Below are 13,728 nucleotides of genomic sequence, written 5' to 3'. Positions count from 1 at the left end.
TGTTCCTTTGAGGGACAGAGTGGCCCTACCACAGCTCCCATGTCTGGGAAGCTGCCAGGACAGCCTGGGAAAGCCCAGCATGTCAGCTGCATACACTGTGGCCGCTGGGCTGGCTGCCAGCCCATGCTGCCACAGAGCTGGTTGGGTCTTTTTGCATGCACAGGATTAGCCAGTTCAGGGCCATGGGGACCACTGATGGCAAGGCAGAGCTGCTTGATGCCAGCCACGTGCAGACAGCCAGGGAGTTGGTGGCCCTGGGTGTCACAGAGGGAACACTGCCTAGCTGGGGACACATTGCCTAGACCAAATTGTTCCCAGCTGGGGACTGGCTTCATGATCCTAATAGGAATGAGTGCAGGGAAAAGAGGAGGTGATGATGGGATTGATAAAGGAGTAGCTCCTCTTCTACAGCACAGTACCCTGCTCCCAACTCACAGAACCTTTATTGAAGACAGGACTGGTGCATGGGTGGCTGGGTACTGTCCTGAGTCTGCTGGAGCAGGGGGGCCTGGGCAGGCTGAGGTAGTTGTCCTGGGGGCCCTGGGGCTGTGGAGGTGAGGCCTGCTGCAGTACTTGGGCCACTCTTTCCAATCCCGCTGGCAGCACGGGCACCCCCAGGCACTCCCCGCCACCCCTGGCGCTCATCTCCCTCCTCTGCAGCAGCATCAATAAATACACAAGTCTGCAAGTCCCTGAGCTCAGTCGGGTGCTGCCAGGGCACAGGGGCCAAGGTGCAGGAGTCGGGCTCTCCCGTGGGACCACGCCAATGGCAGGGGTTCACACGAGGTTGTTGGCCAGGCGCTCCCGTCTCTCCATGTCGCTCACCACGTCGGCACCGTAGGCATCACCTGGGGAGAGTGATGTTGTGGGGGTAGGTGTGCGTGTGGTGGCACAAGAAACCTCTGGCACCCCCAACCTCATCACTTCCCTCACCCTGCCTGCCATAGCCCCTAGGCTCCCATCCCTCCTTACTTGTGTGGCAGCCATGCATCCAGACACGCTGCCCATCATACTTGCACTGGCACCTCATCACATTGTTGGAGAAGTCCGACTCAGCCACCTCGTGCTTGGGGTTCACGACCACCTGGGGAGGGCAAGGGGCAGGGCTGGAAGCACCTCTGCTGTGCCCTGGCCAAGCAGGGCTGTGGCACGCACAGCAGGGTACAGAGCAGCACCCTGATGTGCAGGGTGAGGGATGCTGTTGTGCTCATAGAGGGGACTCCCCAGCCCTGAGATCTGGTAGGCTGGTGTCCCCCACCCCTCCATCCCCATACCTGGAAGGTGTAGCTGCCTGGTGGCACATCGGTGATGTCGATCCACTGGCAGTCGATGTCATGGCGGTAGGTGTCCCAGCACCCCACACTCACCCCCTGCTCACCAAAGTTGGCACAGGCAAAGCGTCGCTGAAGACCTGCAGCAAGGAGGGAGGTGAGGGAGGCACAGACAGAGCCCCCTTGGGGAGCAGAACTGGGCCACTGTCAGCTCTGCAGATGGCACCTACCTTCGGGGCAGTTGGTGTCTTCCAGGCAAAAGCTGGCCTTGTGCCCCTCGGCCACCTTGGAGCCATTGAGCGTCAGCAGATCATAGTGGGTAAAGACCTCGATGCTGTGGAAGTGTCTGTGGGGACAGGGGCTCAGCACAGGACCAGTGCCCGGCCAGGGAGCACGTGGCTGTCCCAGGCAACCCCGGCAGAACTTCCGGCAGGGCAGCACCCAGGGACTCAGCAAATTACAGCCCTGAAGCCAAATAAAGCCGTAATGACAGTGCTGGCTCAGACGCTGTTAATTACCCCGGGTGGGACGGGTGCCACCATGCCCTGCCTGGCCCAAGGAGAGGACAGCTCCCTGCCAGCCCCTGCCTATGGGACACTCACCGGTGGCACTGGTGCCAAGTCCAGGCATGACGCCCCATCCTCGGTCGGAAATCGGCTCTTCCCAGGTTGTGGATCTGGGAGGAGAAGCGAAGAAGGCGGCGGTGGCCGTAGGGCCACTGCATGTTGTCAGCAGAGCGGGAGAGGCAGCGCTCCTCATGGGCACAGTACAGCAGCCCCAGGGGGCGGTCCTCCAGGTAGGCTGTCTCCTGCACCAGCTGGGCGTTCATCACCAGGTCTGGGGCATCTGGAGGGCATCAGGGGGGATGGAGAAGGTGATCCCCACCCTGCATAGCACCCCCTACTCTCCTCCAGGAGAAGGGGGGTGCCCCCTCCCAGCAGTACCCCATGGGCTCCTGCTACTCACGGGCAGTGCAGGTGACCCCTGCTGAGAAGCGTCCCCCGCCGCTGGGGCAGTGGACAGGGCCATGGCGCTGGCACTGCTGGAGGGCCAGCTCGGTGCCGGCACAGCGCACGCCGCTCATCACAACCTGGCTGGCACCGGGGCTGCCTGCCCAGTACCATGTCTCCTGAACAGAGGAGGAGCACAGTGCTTGGGCCAGTCCTTGCAGCCCTTGCCAGTACCCACCTGCCTCCTCTCCTGCCCTAACACTGCCACCACTGCCCCCACTGTCCCATCCCAGAGTCCCTGGCCACACCATGCCCACACTGTCCATCCTGCAGGACCCCTGCAGTCTGGCCCCAGGCTGGTACCCCACTCACCTGGAGGGCATGGCTGGCAAAGCCCAGCCCCAGCTGCCTGCAGACCACCATGGCCTCGTTCAGGCCCCACTGTGCACCACACACTGCACCCCACTGCAGCTGCCCCTGCACTGGCACCAGCACCTCCACCACGCCTTCCTCGGGGTTGCGGCCCCCAGCCAGCCGCACCTGTTGGCAGAGAGGGGCAGAACTGGAATGTGGCACAGACCAGCAGCTCTCCCACCCCACACTGCAATGGGACAAGCAGCCCTGCACATCCAGCTGAACATCTCCCTCATCTTCCTCTTCCTCCTTTCCTCCCTACAAGACCAATTTTGCCACCAGATCACCCTGCAGGGCCCCATCAGGATGCTGCTCTGTGTCCCCCCATCCCCTGGGTCACCCCAGGGCTGCTCTGAGCACCCACACTGGGCATAGAGCTTGGGGAGCAGGGACTGTGCAATGGGCCTGCAGTTCAACAGGCCTGGGAAGGAGGCAGGGACTCACCTGGCTCTTGAAGTCCATGTAGGGCATGTGGCAGCGGACAGCAGCATCAGCCTCGTGCCGACACCCATTCTGCTCAGCGTCCTGGAAGCGACACTCGCCCAGGGAGCGCTCATGGCCAGTGCACTGCACATTGCTCATATGGATGGGCCCCAGACCTAAAGCACAGGAAGGGTCAGTGCTCCCTGCTCCATGACCATCCTGGAGCAGGACCTTCATCCTCCTTCCCCTGGTGTGGGCATTCTTTATGGGAATGGGGCTGCCCATGGCAGGAGCAGACAGGGTAGCCTCATCCCAGGGCAGGCTGGAGCTGCGTGAGCATCCCAGGATTCTCCAGCAGGGCACATTACACCAGTTGATTTCCCCATCGTACCCCTCCAAGCCCAGAGGTTTCCCAAGCCCATGCTGTAACACCTGCCTCACCTTGTCCCATCCGGGCTCCCACCAGGGCCTGCTTTGCCGTCCCATAGCCCAGCTGCCGGCACACCACACTGGCTGCAGCCAGGTCCCACTGCTTGTCACACACGGTGCCCCACTGCCCATGGCGCAGCACCTCCACCCGGCCCTCACCAGCGTGGGTGCCCGCTCGCAGCCGCACCGGGAGCACCTGGGCACGGAGAGCAGCCAGTCAGCAACCAGGGCACAGCCAGCCCCCCCATCAAGTGCAAATGGGGTGGCTGAGTGCTGCTCAGCCCTGGGACTCTGAGGCTGTGGAACTCTGCAAGGGCTCACCTTTCCTGGGGCAGTCTTGTTCTTGCCCTTGCCCGTGCCCTTCTGGAAGGCAGGGCCAGGGAGGCAGCTGACGATGGCGTGCATGCCGTGGGGGCAGGCGTGCTGGCGGGGGGCTGGTGGGGCCATCTGCACAGGGCAGCGGGCCAGGTGGGGCTCTGAGCCCTGACACCGCACCCTGTGCACCCAGAAGCTGTTCTTCTGGCTGAGGCTCTTCAGGCTGCCAAGGGAGAGGAGAAGGGCCAGGGTCAGCTCAGGTGCCAGAGACTCTCTCCCACCCAGTGCTCATGCTGGGCGCCCATTCAAGGTGCTCTGCCCACCATGCACAGTGCTGAGTCCTACCTGGAGTTAGGGTCCTTCAGTTTCTTGTTCCAGAGCTTTCTGTGGGTGTACAGAGCCAGGAGATGAGGGAGCATGCTGACACTGCCCAACTCTGAACCCCCTGCCCCATCATTTCTGCCCTCCCTGGCAGGAGATGGAGACCCCAGGGTACGTCATATTCTCTCCCCACTGGCAATTACTGTGCCAAGCCTGTCTGTACCATGTGTCCCAGCGGGACTGTGCGACTCCTGGCACCCGTAGGGGCTCATTATAGGTTGTATTTATAGTTCCAGGCTGAGACGGGGTGGGAGGGACCAAGGGACACTTGTCTTTTCTCTCCTTTGTCCCACACTTTGCCAGCCATGATGGTGACCATCCCCAAAGACCTCTCTCTGAATGCTGTAAGCCTAACTGACCCTTGTCAAAGGCCAAGAAGGGGATCCAGGCTGCCATACCGGCACCTCGCACACCCACCCATATGTGCAGCCCTCCTCTGACCACTCCTCCAGTCCCCACAGTGTGCTCAGCCTGCCCCCCATGCCCAGGAGCAGCTCGTGTCTCCCTCATCCCTACCGGTAGAAGCTGGTGTTGACGTGCTTCTCCCGGGGGAAGCCCAGCATCCCGCACACCACGCGGCTGTTGTTCCTGGTCCAGTTGGCATCACACACCCTGCCTCCAGCGCCCGTTGTGCTTCACCTCCACAGCACCCTCTATCACTGGCATGCTCAGCTTGGCCCGTGCCAGGATGGGCTTGAGCCGCACCTCCTCCAGGGTTAGTCCCAACACCTGCCACAGTGGGCATGGCGTGGGCCTGGGGCTCCCGCATCGAGGGCAGAGCATTCAGAAAAGGGCAGGGGAAGGGCTAGTGGGACGTGCTCCAGTCGCCCTGGTGTACCTGCTGGCCACAGGCACACACCACGGGCCCCCACTCACCTCTCCCAGGTTACCAGCAGTGGTGGCCTGGGGGGAGTTGCCAGGCAGGCGCTGTCCTGAGCACACCACACCAGCATCCTCGCCATGGTGGCAGTCACTGATGCCCCAGCCATTGTGGGCACACTCTGCCAGGGAGCCTTCACTGCCCCCGCATCGCACGTTGTCCAGCCAGATGGGGCCTAGGGACACAGCACCACAGCCCCATGCAGTGTGTCCCGCAAGCTGTCTGCACCCACGGCCCTGTGGGGTGGCTCCCACAGCCAGCGGGAAGCACGCTGCCCCCGTGGGGACCCCCTGCCCCCATTCCCCACCTGCCCCGTACCTTCCCCTTGGCCGTAGGTGGCACTGTGGGTCCAGGTGATGGCTGCGCTGTAACCCAGCTGTCGGCAGGCCACCGTGGCCGCATGGAAGTCGAAGCCGTCATCGCACACGGTGCCCCAGCGCCCCTGGTACAGCACCTCCAGCCGGCCCTCTCCAGCTGGGCCCCGGGGTCCCCCCAGCCGCAGCTGCACCGGGGCCAGTTCCTGCCTGCTGGGGGCCACCCAGCACAGCACCAGAACCAGCAGGACGTGACTTGTGCCAGTTGGCATCACCATCATCGTTCTGTGAGTGGGATGCCTGGGGACAGACCAACAGTGAGTCCTTGGGGACCGTGGCAGAGTAGGGGTGCAGCTGCAGCCCCCCTGTGCCCCAGGAGCTGGGCAATGGTGGAGGGATGTCATGCCCTCTTGCATGGTGGTGACATCCCTGTCCCTGTGCTGTGGGGGATGCATGGGCTGGTCCCTGCCACACACACAGCATACCCCAGCCCTACCCCCTTCACCAGGTAACCCAGCTCTGACACAGCCCTCCCAGGCACTGACAGCCACGGGCAGCCCCACCAACATTGCCCTGTGCTCTTGTTGCTTCCTGTCTGCCCCATGTTTTGGGACATGGGTGAGGGCCCCCTTTCATCCTCCACCTGCATTCTCTACTGAACAGCAGGATTCTCTACTGAACACCAGGATTCCTCCCCATCTTGCACACAGCCCGGTCCCTGTCAACCCACCTCTTCCCCTACATCTCATTCAGAGCATTGGTGGGATTGCTGACCCCCCTTCAGGTACCCAGACCTCCCCTCCCGGGGCCATCTCTGGCACTCACCCTGGCAAGGGATGGTGGTGCCGGACCGGCAGCGGTGCGGGGCAGGCGGTGGCGAGGGACACGGTGGTGGCGAGGGACACGGCGGTGGCGCTGGCAGCAGTGGATCCCGCAGCTCCTGCCTCCCGCTGGGCACCGCCTGCAGCCGCTTTTATGGTGCGGCGGGGTGGGCCGACCCGAGGGGCCCCCCGCCCCCCCGCCTCTGGTCTGGAGCCCAGCCCTGCTCCCTGCCCACCCTCGGCCCTACTCTGCCTCACCGCACACGGGGGCAAACCTGTTCCTGTCCCAAACCCCGTCCTTTCCCCAGCCAGGAGGATCTGAGCTGTCCCGGACAGTTCCTGCGTGCCGTGAGGCTGCACCTCCCCCGAGTCCAGGTTCCCTCGGTCAGGGATGCTCCCCTCGCTGGGCTGAACCGCAGCCAGGCACAGCACGGGCTTTCCTGAGATGACGAACTGCTGTGCCGGGGACATTCCTTGCAGCTTCCCACCCACGCACTGGTTCGAGTGGGTGCACGGGCACAGGATGCCTGGAGGTGCTGCAGTGGGGCCGAGACTCGGGGGGCACAGGGACCACGGCAGGGTATGGGATGGTACCGTGAGCCGGAGCACAGCTCTCCCAGGACTTGGGGCATCACCTGTGGCATTCATAAAGCAGGCTGGCTGTGAGGGTCCTCAGGCTCAGCGCCGCTCCGTGGGACGTGGGGACCGGTGATGCGCCCCCACCTCCCGCCCGACCTGCCCCGGGAGCAACCTCGGGCTTGGGGTGCCGCCAGTCCCCGGGGCACCCCGCTGCCCACACGCCCGCCGTGCCCCGCCGTGGGATGGGGATAAACAGGAAACCCAGTGCCCCGGCCGTGCCCAGGGACCGGCCAGGAATGTGCCGGTGGCCACCGGACTGTTTGTTTGGAGTCAAAGCAGCCGGATCCTGCCGGGAGGAGCCAGGATCAACACGGCCGGGAATAGCCCGTGAGCTCATCGCCACGTCTCGCAAGGAGCCCCAGCACCTCTGGGTGTGCAGGGATGCACGACTCGGGGTCCCCCTCGCAGGGCGCTCTCATCCCAGCCCTCTGCCTCGGCCGGGATCGGGGCAATGTCCTGAAGCTGCGATGTGAATGGCTGGCCAGCCCCAGAATGGAGGCCACGGAAAGCCCTGGGGAAGGGCAGGGTTGGGGCCAGCAGTGGAGCCCGTGACTCATTCGTCTCGACGTTTTGGAGATCAATTGCTTAAGTGTGAATCCAGGAGCCTCCCCCGAGCTCCTCCCCCGGCAGATGCTGGCAGGGGCGCGGGCAGGCGGGCGCTGGGTCCCGCTCCCAGCTCTGCCTCCGCTCCGGGCACAGCAAGAACAGAGAGGTGCGGGGGCTGGCGGGCTCTGCCCCTCTGGGACCTGCCAGCTCTTCTCGCAGCGGTACGGACACTGTGTCCTGCCGCTCGTGTGACCGCGGCGGGCCGGAGGTGTCCCCCTCTGCCCTGAGGGGTCAGCCAATGCCCCTCGTCTCCCTGGGGGCTCACAGGGTGCCAGCACCTGCAGTCCCGGGCAGCCAGCAATGGCAGCAGCTAAAAATACACGGCCGGCAGCAGGGCAGCCCCGTGCGCGGGAAGCTGTGGGCGGCGGGCGGGCGTGCGGGGCTATTCTCAGAGGGCTGCGGGACTATTCCTGGCCGGTCAATATTGATTCAGCCAGCTCAGGTGCAGCAGCTCACCCTGGTAGCACCGTATTTAGGGCCCGGCAGGAGGCGAGGCGGGCGGCTGAATCGGGAGCATTGTCTGGCGGAGGAAGAGGGCAGGGAGAGGATGTGAGCTCTGTAATCTGCAGCCAGCGGCTCCCGGCAGCAGCCCGGGTGAGGGGCACACCCCGGGCCTGCTGCGGCTGAGGAGCGGCCAGCACGGAACATCTGCCCTGGGGACGCGGGGACGGGGCCAGGACACGTGCAGGCAGCTTCCGTCGGGAATAGGAGCATGTGTGAGGCACGAGGGGCAGCTGCAGCCCTGGCTCCTGCGGTTTCTGAGCTGCTGGGCACGTGTCTGCTGTACACACAGCCACCAAGAGCCGGGGACTGAGGACAGCTGGGGACTTCAGGCACCAAAGCAGCATCCAGGCAGCTCCCTGCTTGTTCTAAGTACTTAGGATGGTCCGGACCTGCCCGGAGTTGGGGAACTCAATACAAACAGTCCTGCATGCATCTGAGTCTGCATCAATGAGCAGAGGAGAGGGTGAGGGGCTGTTTGTCCCTGTTCACTACTCTGAAATGTGCTCTCTGGCAGCTCCCCCAAGGCTGCCTTACCAGCAAGTGTGGATAGTGCACTAGGAGCTGCATGAGTTGCTCAAAAAACACAGTGAGAGTGCTCATGACAGAGCCTGGGCCAGAGTTTATTTCCATGGGCACAGGCAGGGGCTGAGTAAGGCTTGCCATGGTCATGCAGGGTCCAGGAGCCACTGGGGCAAGGCTGGGTTGTGGCAGGCTGGGAGCAGCCATCTGTTCAAGGTGACAGTAGCAGCTGGGAGCACAGGGGACCCTGCCAGCCTACACCCAGCTCTCAGGAGATGCTGCTGCCCTGAGGTGCTGGGGAATCAAGTTTGGGATGGGCAGGGCTCTGCATGGCATCAGTAGGGCATGCTGCTGTCACAACCCTGCGTTGGTGAAGTCAGTTTCACCAATCTCATCAGAGGTGCCTGAAATCCTTGATAGCCACCTGGGCGGCATTGCGTCCTGCTGCTCCCATCACTCCTCCTCCTGCAAGAAAGGAGAAATGGGGAATGCTGCTGCACCTCTTCCACACGCCCCTTTCTTCCTTCTGCAGGCCTCCATGAGGGTCCTGGCTCCCAGCTCTGCTCACCAGGGTGGGCTCCACTTCCACACAGGTACAGGCCAGGAATTGGGGACCGGTAGCCAGAGTAGGATGGTACTGGCCGGGCGAAGTACAGCTGGTCCAGAGACATCCCTCCATGGAAGATGTTCTGCCAAGAGAGCTCTGTGTGAGCTAGCTGTGCCTGGCCCAGGCCCGTGTGCCCCCTAGCACTGGCACCAGAGCGATGCTCAGAGCTGACACGCATGGTACCCACTCCACCAGGCAGCCCAAAGATCCTCTCCAGGTCTGGTGGCGTCAGGATGTCCCTGCCAATGACAGATGCCTTGAAGCCTGGGGCATAGTCTTCAATGCAGTCAAACACTAGAGAAAGATGAAGGGACTCCTGCTGGGCAGCCCGGGGGGACATGGCAGCAAACTCCTGTGCAGCCCAGGGCAGCTCTGCCCATGGGTGTCACTGGGTCTGTGTGTGCATCATGTACCCGTGTCTGCATACGCGTTTCTGGCCTGCTCGTCCCAGGAGCGCCCGCCTGCCAGCACGGACGGGGTGTACTGCGTGAACAGGGACACGACATGGCAGCCTGGAGGGGCCAGCCCTGGGTCCAGCACTGAGGGAATGCAGAGCTCGATCATGGGCCTGGGGGAGCAGTACACCAGCTGGGCAGGCAGAGGGGCACCCAGCCACTCCACACCTCCTTCCCCAGCATCCACAGCCATGGCTGTCCTGTCCCTTCCCCAGTGCAAGGTGTGCCAGTACAGGCTCCTACCTGCTGGAGGGGTGCCCGTGGGCAGCCTCAGTGAATGCCTGGTGCAAGAGCTGGGTGCCCTCACAGTTGAGGTGTATGGAGCACTGGTGGTGGGGCAGGGGCTGGCCGTCACGGGCATTGGGGGCAGCCAGGAAGCTGGGCAGCCGATCCACTGCCACTGGGCATGGGAAGATGAAGTGGGGTGCAGCCTCTTGCTGAGCCTGGCACCAGTGTTCCTCCAGCAGGGATGGCAGCTGAAGTGTCCCTGCTGGTACCTACCATTGATCTTGGTGACAGGGGAGCGTGTGTCAAGCTGCCGGATCCGCTGGACAAAATCCTTGGGCAGCTGCTCCTAGGGTGGGATACACCAGTGCAGAGGCTGGCTGTGAGAGGCAGTGAGAATGGGGCTATTTCAACAGCCAAGCCCCCACCAGCCCCATGCACTCCATACCTGAGGAATGAGGTCCAGAAAGGTGATTTGGGGGGAGGCATTGGACAGCACCAGTTTGCTCCTCACCTCTGTCCCATCCTGCAGCACGACACCCTGCGCCTCCCCGGCCCTGCCCAGCAGCACGTGGCACACTGCCTGGGCACGGGTAGGGGACAGGACTTTACCAAGAGCATCCCTGCTGCCTGTGGGGATGGCCAAGCAGCTCCCCTCTCCCAGACACCCCCTACCTTCTCAGCAAAGATGTGGGCTCCCCGGGCAGTGGCTGCCTGGGCGATGGCGTGGGACAGGGCTCCCATCCCGCCTGCCACGTAGCCCCAGGCCCCCCGCCGTCCCTCCAGCTCACCCATGACATGGTGCAACAGCACATACCTGTGGTAGTAGGACCTTGAGTTAGCTGCTGGCTGAGGGTATGGATCTGTCTCCTGCATGGGTAGTGAGGATGGTGCCAGAGCCCCCACAGTCCCCCCCCTGGGACCATGCCACCTCATGGGATGTAAATTCAGTCACTGGGAGCACGCACCAGCCAGGACTCAGCCCAGCCCAGGGACAGAGGTGCCCAAACAGTGAAGGGATAAGTGGGGGCCACTCAGGAGAGCCATATGGCAGGGTTGGGGGCAGCCCCTTGCCCAGCACCAACCCCTGAGGCACTGTGGCAAAGTGGAGCAGGCAGTGGGAGGGAGGGGCAGGGGGGCAAGGCACGGGGTACTGGTGTGCAGCAGAGCCAAGCACAGAGCATGGCAAGGGGGGACAGTGCAGGCATGAGCCCAGGGGGAAGGATCCCTCACCCACTGCCAGGGGTGTGTGGGCTGGCCATGGCTCCAATCACAGCATCAGTAGCCAGAGTTGCCTTCAGGGGTTCTGACTCAAACCAGTGATCCAGGATCTGGCCCAGGAGAAAGAGAGCATGCCAGGCTTGGGGTGGGGAGCTGCTGCAGCATCCTGGCAGGCAGGAGAGGCACTGGGTGTTTTCACACCAGCACTGCCAGCACGCACCTTGGAGATGGGAGCTGTGAGCACCTCGTAATAGTGGGGCAGCTGTTGCCCCAGTGCCAGCCCTGGGGGTGGAGAGGTGGTGTGAGACCTGCATGGCTGTGCCAGGGCTGGCTGCTGGTGCCCAGCTGGCTTTGGAGGCCACTCAGCAGGACCAAGGTGAGCAAGTCTACCGGAGCCTGCCAGCCCAGACTGGGCTCCTGAGGAGGCTCTGTATTGCCCATCCCAGGTGCTGGCAAACACCCCTTGCTGTCAGGGCTTCCTGGCATCCCAGATGTACCTGCCTGCAGCAAGGGCTTCAGGGTTTGCAGGTTCCTGAGCTGCTGGAGCAGGGAACCCTTCCCCAGGGCAGCTGTATCCACTGGAGGGGCATCCAGCAGTGGGTCAAGGGCCAGCACCATGCGCCCCATGAACGCCTCATACTTTGGGTAGGCCTGGAAGGGGACAGAGGGTGGACAGCAAGGGCTGCACCACTGTGGGTGCAATGGATACCCCACCCAGGAGCATCCCTGCCACTCCAGGGGCAGGGCAGCCCCTCGTGGGTTTTGCTGTGCCAGGTGCATGCCCCTGCTGGTACCTGGGCATCCTTCTGGGAGAACTGAGCAATCTGCTGCTGAGTCTGGGCCATGTCATGTCCCAGCAGAAGGGAGCGAGGAGGGCTCCTGTCCTCCAGCAGCGGGGTGAAGGAGTAGGGGTCCCGTGGGAGCACCCTCAGACCGTGCCGCTGCAAGACAGGGATGTCCCCACTGCAGAACCCACCCTGCAGGGACAGCCTGGCAGCAGGGTCCCCTTGCTTGCACACCGGGAGTTGCCAGCAGCCCAGCAAAGGGCAGGTGCCAGTACCTTCAGCTCCAGATCAGCATAGATTTGTGGTCGCAGCAGGCTGAGCAGATATGATGCCCGGGAGAACTTGAACCCTGGAACATGTGGGGTGGTGGGGAATGTCCACCACCAGGGCTGGCCAGGGGGACAAGGGGCACGCAGGGGTACCTGGCACGATCTCCTCGGTGACGGCGGCGCCACCCAGCACATGGCGCTTCTCCAGCACAGCCGTGCGCAGCCCTGCCCGCTGCAGGTAGGCAGCCTGTGGGGAGCACGGGGCACACTGCCATCCCTCCAGCCGGGATTGCCTCTGCCAGCATCAGCACCCTCCTGCACACAGTGCCCCCCTCACTAGGGAGGGCCTGTGGGAGCCCCAGCCCCATGGACACCGCCATCAAAGCCCTCCCTTGCTCTCAGCGCAGACCCTTCCCAGTGCCTTGCTGTCCCCTGGGGATGGAGGAGAGGCAGCACGCCACTCTAGGTACTCACTGCCACCAGCCCGTTGTGCCCTGCAAGAAGAGAGGGAGATGAGCAGAGCCCAGTGCTGGTGATGGGCGCACAGCACAGGGCACCCTGCCGTGCCTGGGGCATGGGGCTGTCACAGCCACCCCAATAACAGGCTCTAGACACAGGGATACAGGTGACAAGGAGAATCGTCCCCCAGCCCTACAGGCCCTGGCCCTAATGGTGCAGCAAAGGGGGACAGAAGTGCTCAAGGTAGATGCTCCTACAGTGCTCTGATGCTGGGGGGCTGCAATTTGTGCCAGACCCCTGTGTCGTCCCAGGCATGAGGAGCAGTTTGGGGGTTTGCAATGCGTCCAGCACTACTGCGGTCCCCACCTAGCTGCTCCTCTGCGACCTGCCCTGGGGGGAGGGCAGATGTGGGTCCCTGCTCGCAGCTCGACTCTCGCTCCCTGGCTCTGTTACCTGCTCCGATCACCACCGCGTCGTATTCCTGCTGCAGCCGGGCTGTAGCCCCGGCATGGGCCAAACGCGCTCCTGGCGGCCGCAGGGACAGATGCCAGCCCTGCGGCCAGCGGGACGAGCAGAGCGGACCGAGCGCTCCCCGGAGCCCGCAGCGCCCGGCCATGGCTGCTCTGTCCGGCCGCCTGGACTTTGCTTCCACGGCGGAACTTTTCCCAGGGCTTCCGGGCACGGGGAGGGACGGGGGGCCAGGGCGGGGAACGCCTTGAGGAGGCGGGGAGGCTGCTCAGGACAGGGGCACCGGCCGCTGCTGCCCCAGCGAGGCGCGGACCCGGCGCAGTTCAGCTGCGGGGCCGGAGACGAGCCCCAGGGCAGAGAAAGGGCCACATCCTGCCTGGGGCTCAGCAGGGTGCCAGGAGCTCCCCAGGCTGTACCCCAGGACGGTGCTGAGCAGGCAGGCGGGGGCCTGAGAGTGCCCTGCCCCAGCTCCTGTTGTGCTCTAGGGATGATCCAGAGGCACATGGCTGGGATGATGGGCCAAGCACGGCAGGACAGACGGAGTTTGGCACCCCCACAGCCCCAAGCACAGCCCTGAAAGCAGCAGGAGAAGGGGCATGGCTTTGGGAATGAGCATGGCTTTGAATCCAGAACTGTTGCTCAGCAGGGCAAATTCCAGCTCAGCAGGATGGGGCAAAGGCCTTGTCATGGTCCAGTGCTCCTTGAATTGCTGTCCCCAGCTCCAGCGAGTGGCATGGGAGCAACAAGGGGCAGTGGCTACGTGAGTCCCTTGG

General features: G+C 63.6%; 2 protein-coding genes across 2 annotated transcripts; both read right to left on the bottom strand.

The window, feature by feature from the left end:
• Positions 1-653: 653 nt before the first annotated feature.
• On the bottom strand, positions 654-5,670 carry LOXL4 (lysyl oxidase like 4). Its single transcript, XM_036386232.2, is given in 15 exon segments — positions 654-848; positions 973-1,084; positions 1,275-1,411; positions 1,502-1,617; positions 1,874-2,117; positions 2,238-2,400; positions 2,594-2,761; positions 3,080-3,234; positions 3,500-3,683; positions 3,809-4,025; positions 4,148-4,186; positions 4,700-4,794; positions 4,796-4,912; positions 5,060-5,238; positions 5,382-5,670. Coding segments are annotated over 15 exon segments (2,274 nt in total). The 5' UTR covers positions 5,659-5,670; the 3' UTR covers positions 654-777.
• A 2,897-nt stretch (positions 5,671-8,567) lies between these two features.
• Positions 8,568-13,103, bottom strand: PYROXD2 (pyridine nucleotide-disulphide oxidoreductase domain 2). Its single transcript, XM_036386231.1, has 16 exons — positions 12,941-13,103; positions 12,503-12,522; positions 12,182-12,275; positions 12,035-12,108; positions 11,769-11,915; positions 11,472-11,625; positions 11,195-11,256; positions 10,987-11,084; positions 10,429-10,570; positions 10,202-10,336; positions 10,030-10,102; positions 9,772-9,928; positions 9,487-9,641; positions 9,261-9,367; positions 9,035-9,155; positions 8,568-8,931 (listed from the first exon to the last, which is right to left on the bottom strand). Exons 1-16 carry the CDS (start codon positions 13,101-13,103, stop codon positions 8,861-8,863), a joined length of 1,773 nt encoding a protein of 590 aa, XP_036242124.1. The 3' UTR covers positions 8,568-8,860.
• Positions 13,104-13,728: the final 625 nt, after the last annotated feature.

The sequence above is a fragment of the Molothrus ater genome, chromosome 8, assembly GCF_012460135.2.
Source record: "Molothrus ater isolate BHLD 08-10-18 breed brown headed cowbird chromosome 8, BPBGC_Mater_1.1, whole genome shotgun sequence".
Classification (NCBI taxonomy): domain Eukaryota; kingdom Metazoa; phylum Chordata; class Aves; order Passeriformes; family Icteridae; genus Molothrus; species Molothrus ater.
The sequence above is the reverse complement of the archived record's forward strand: the minus strand, read 5'-3'. Positions and strand labels throughout refer to the sequence as shown.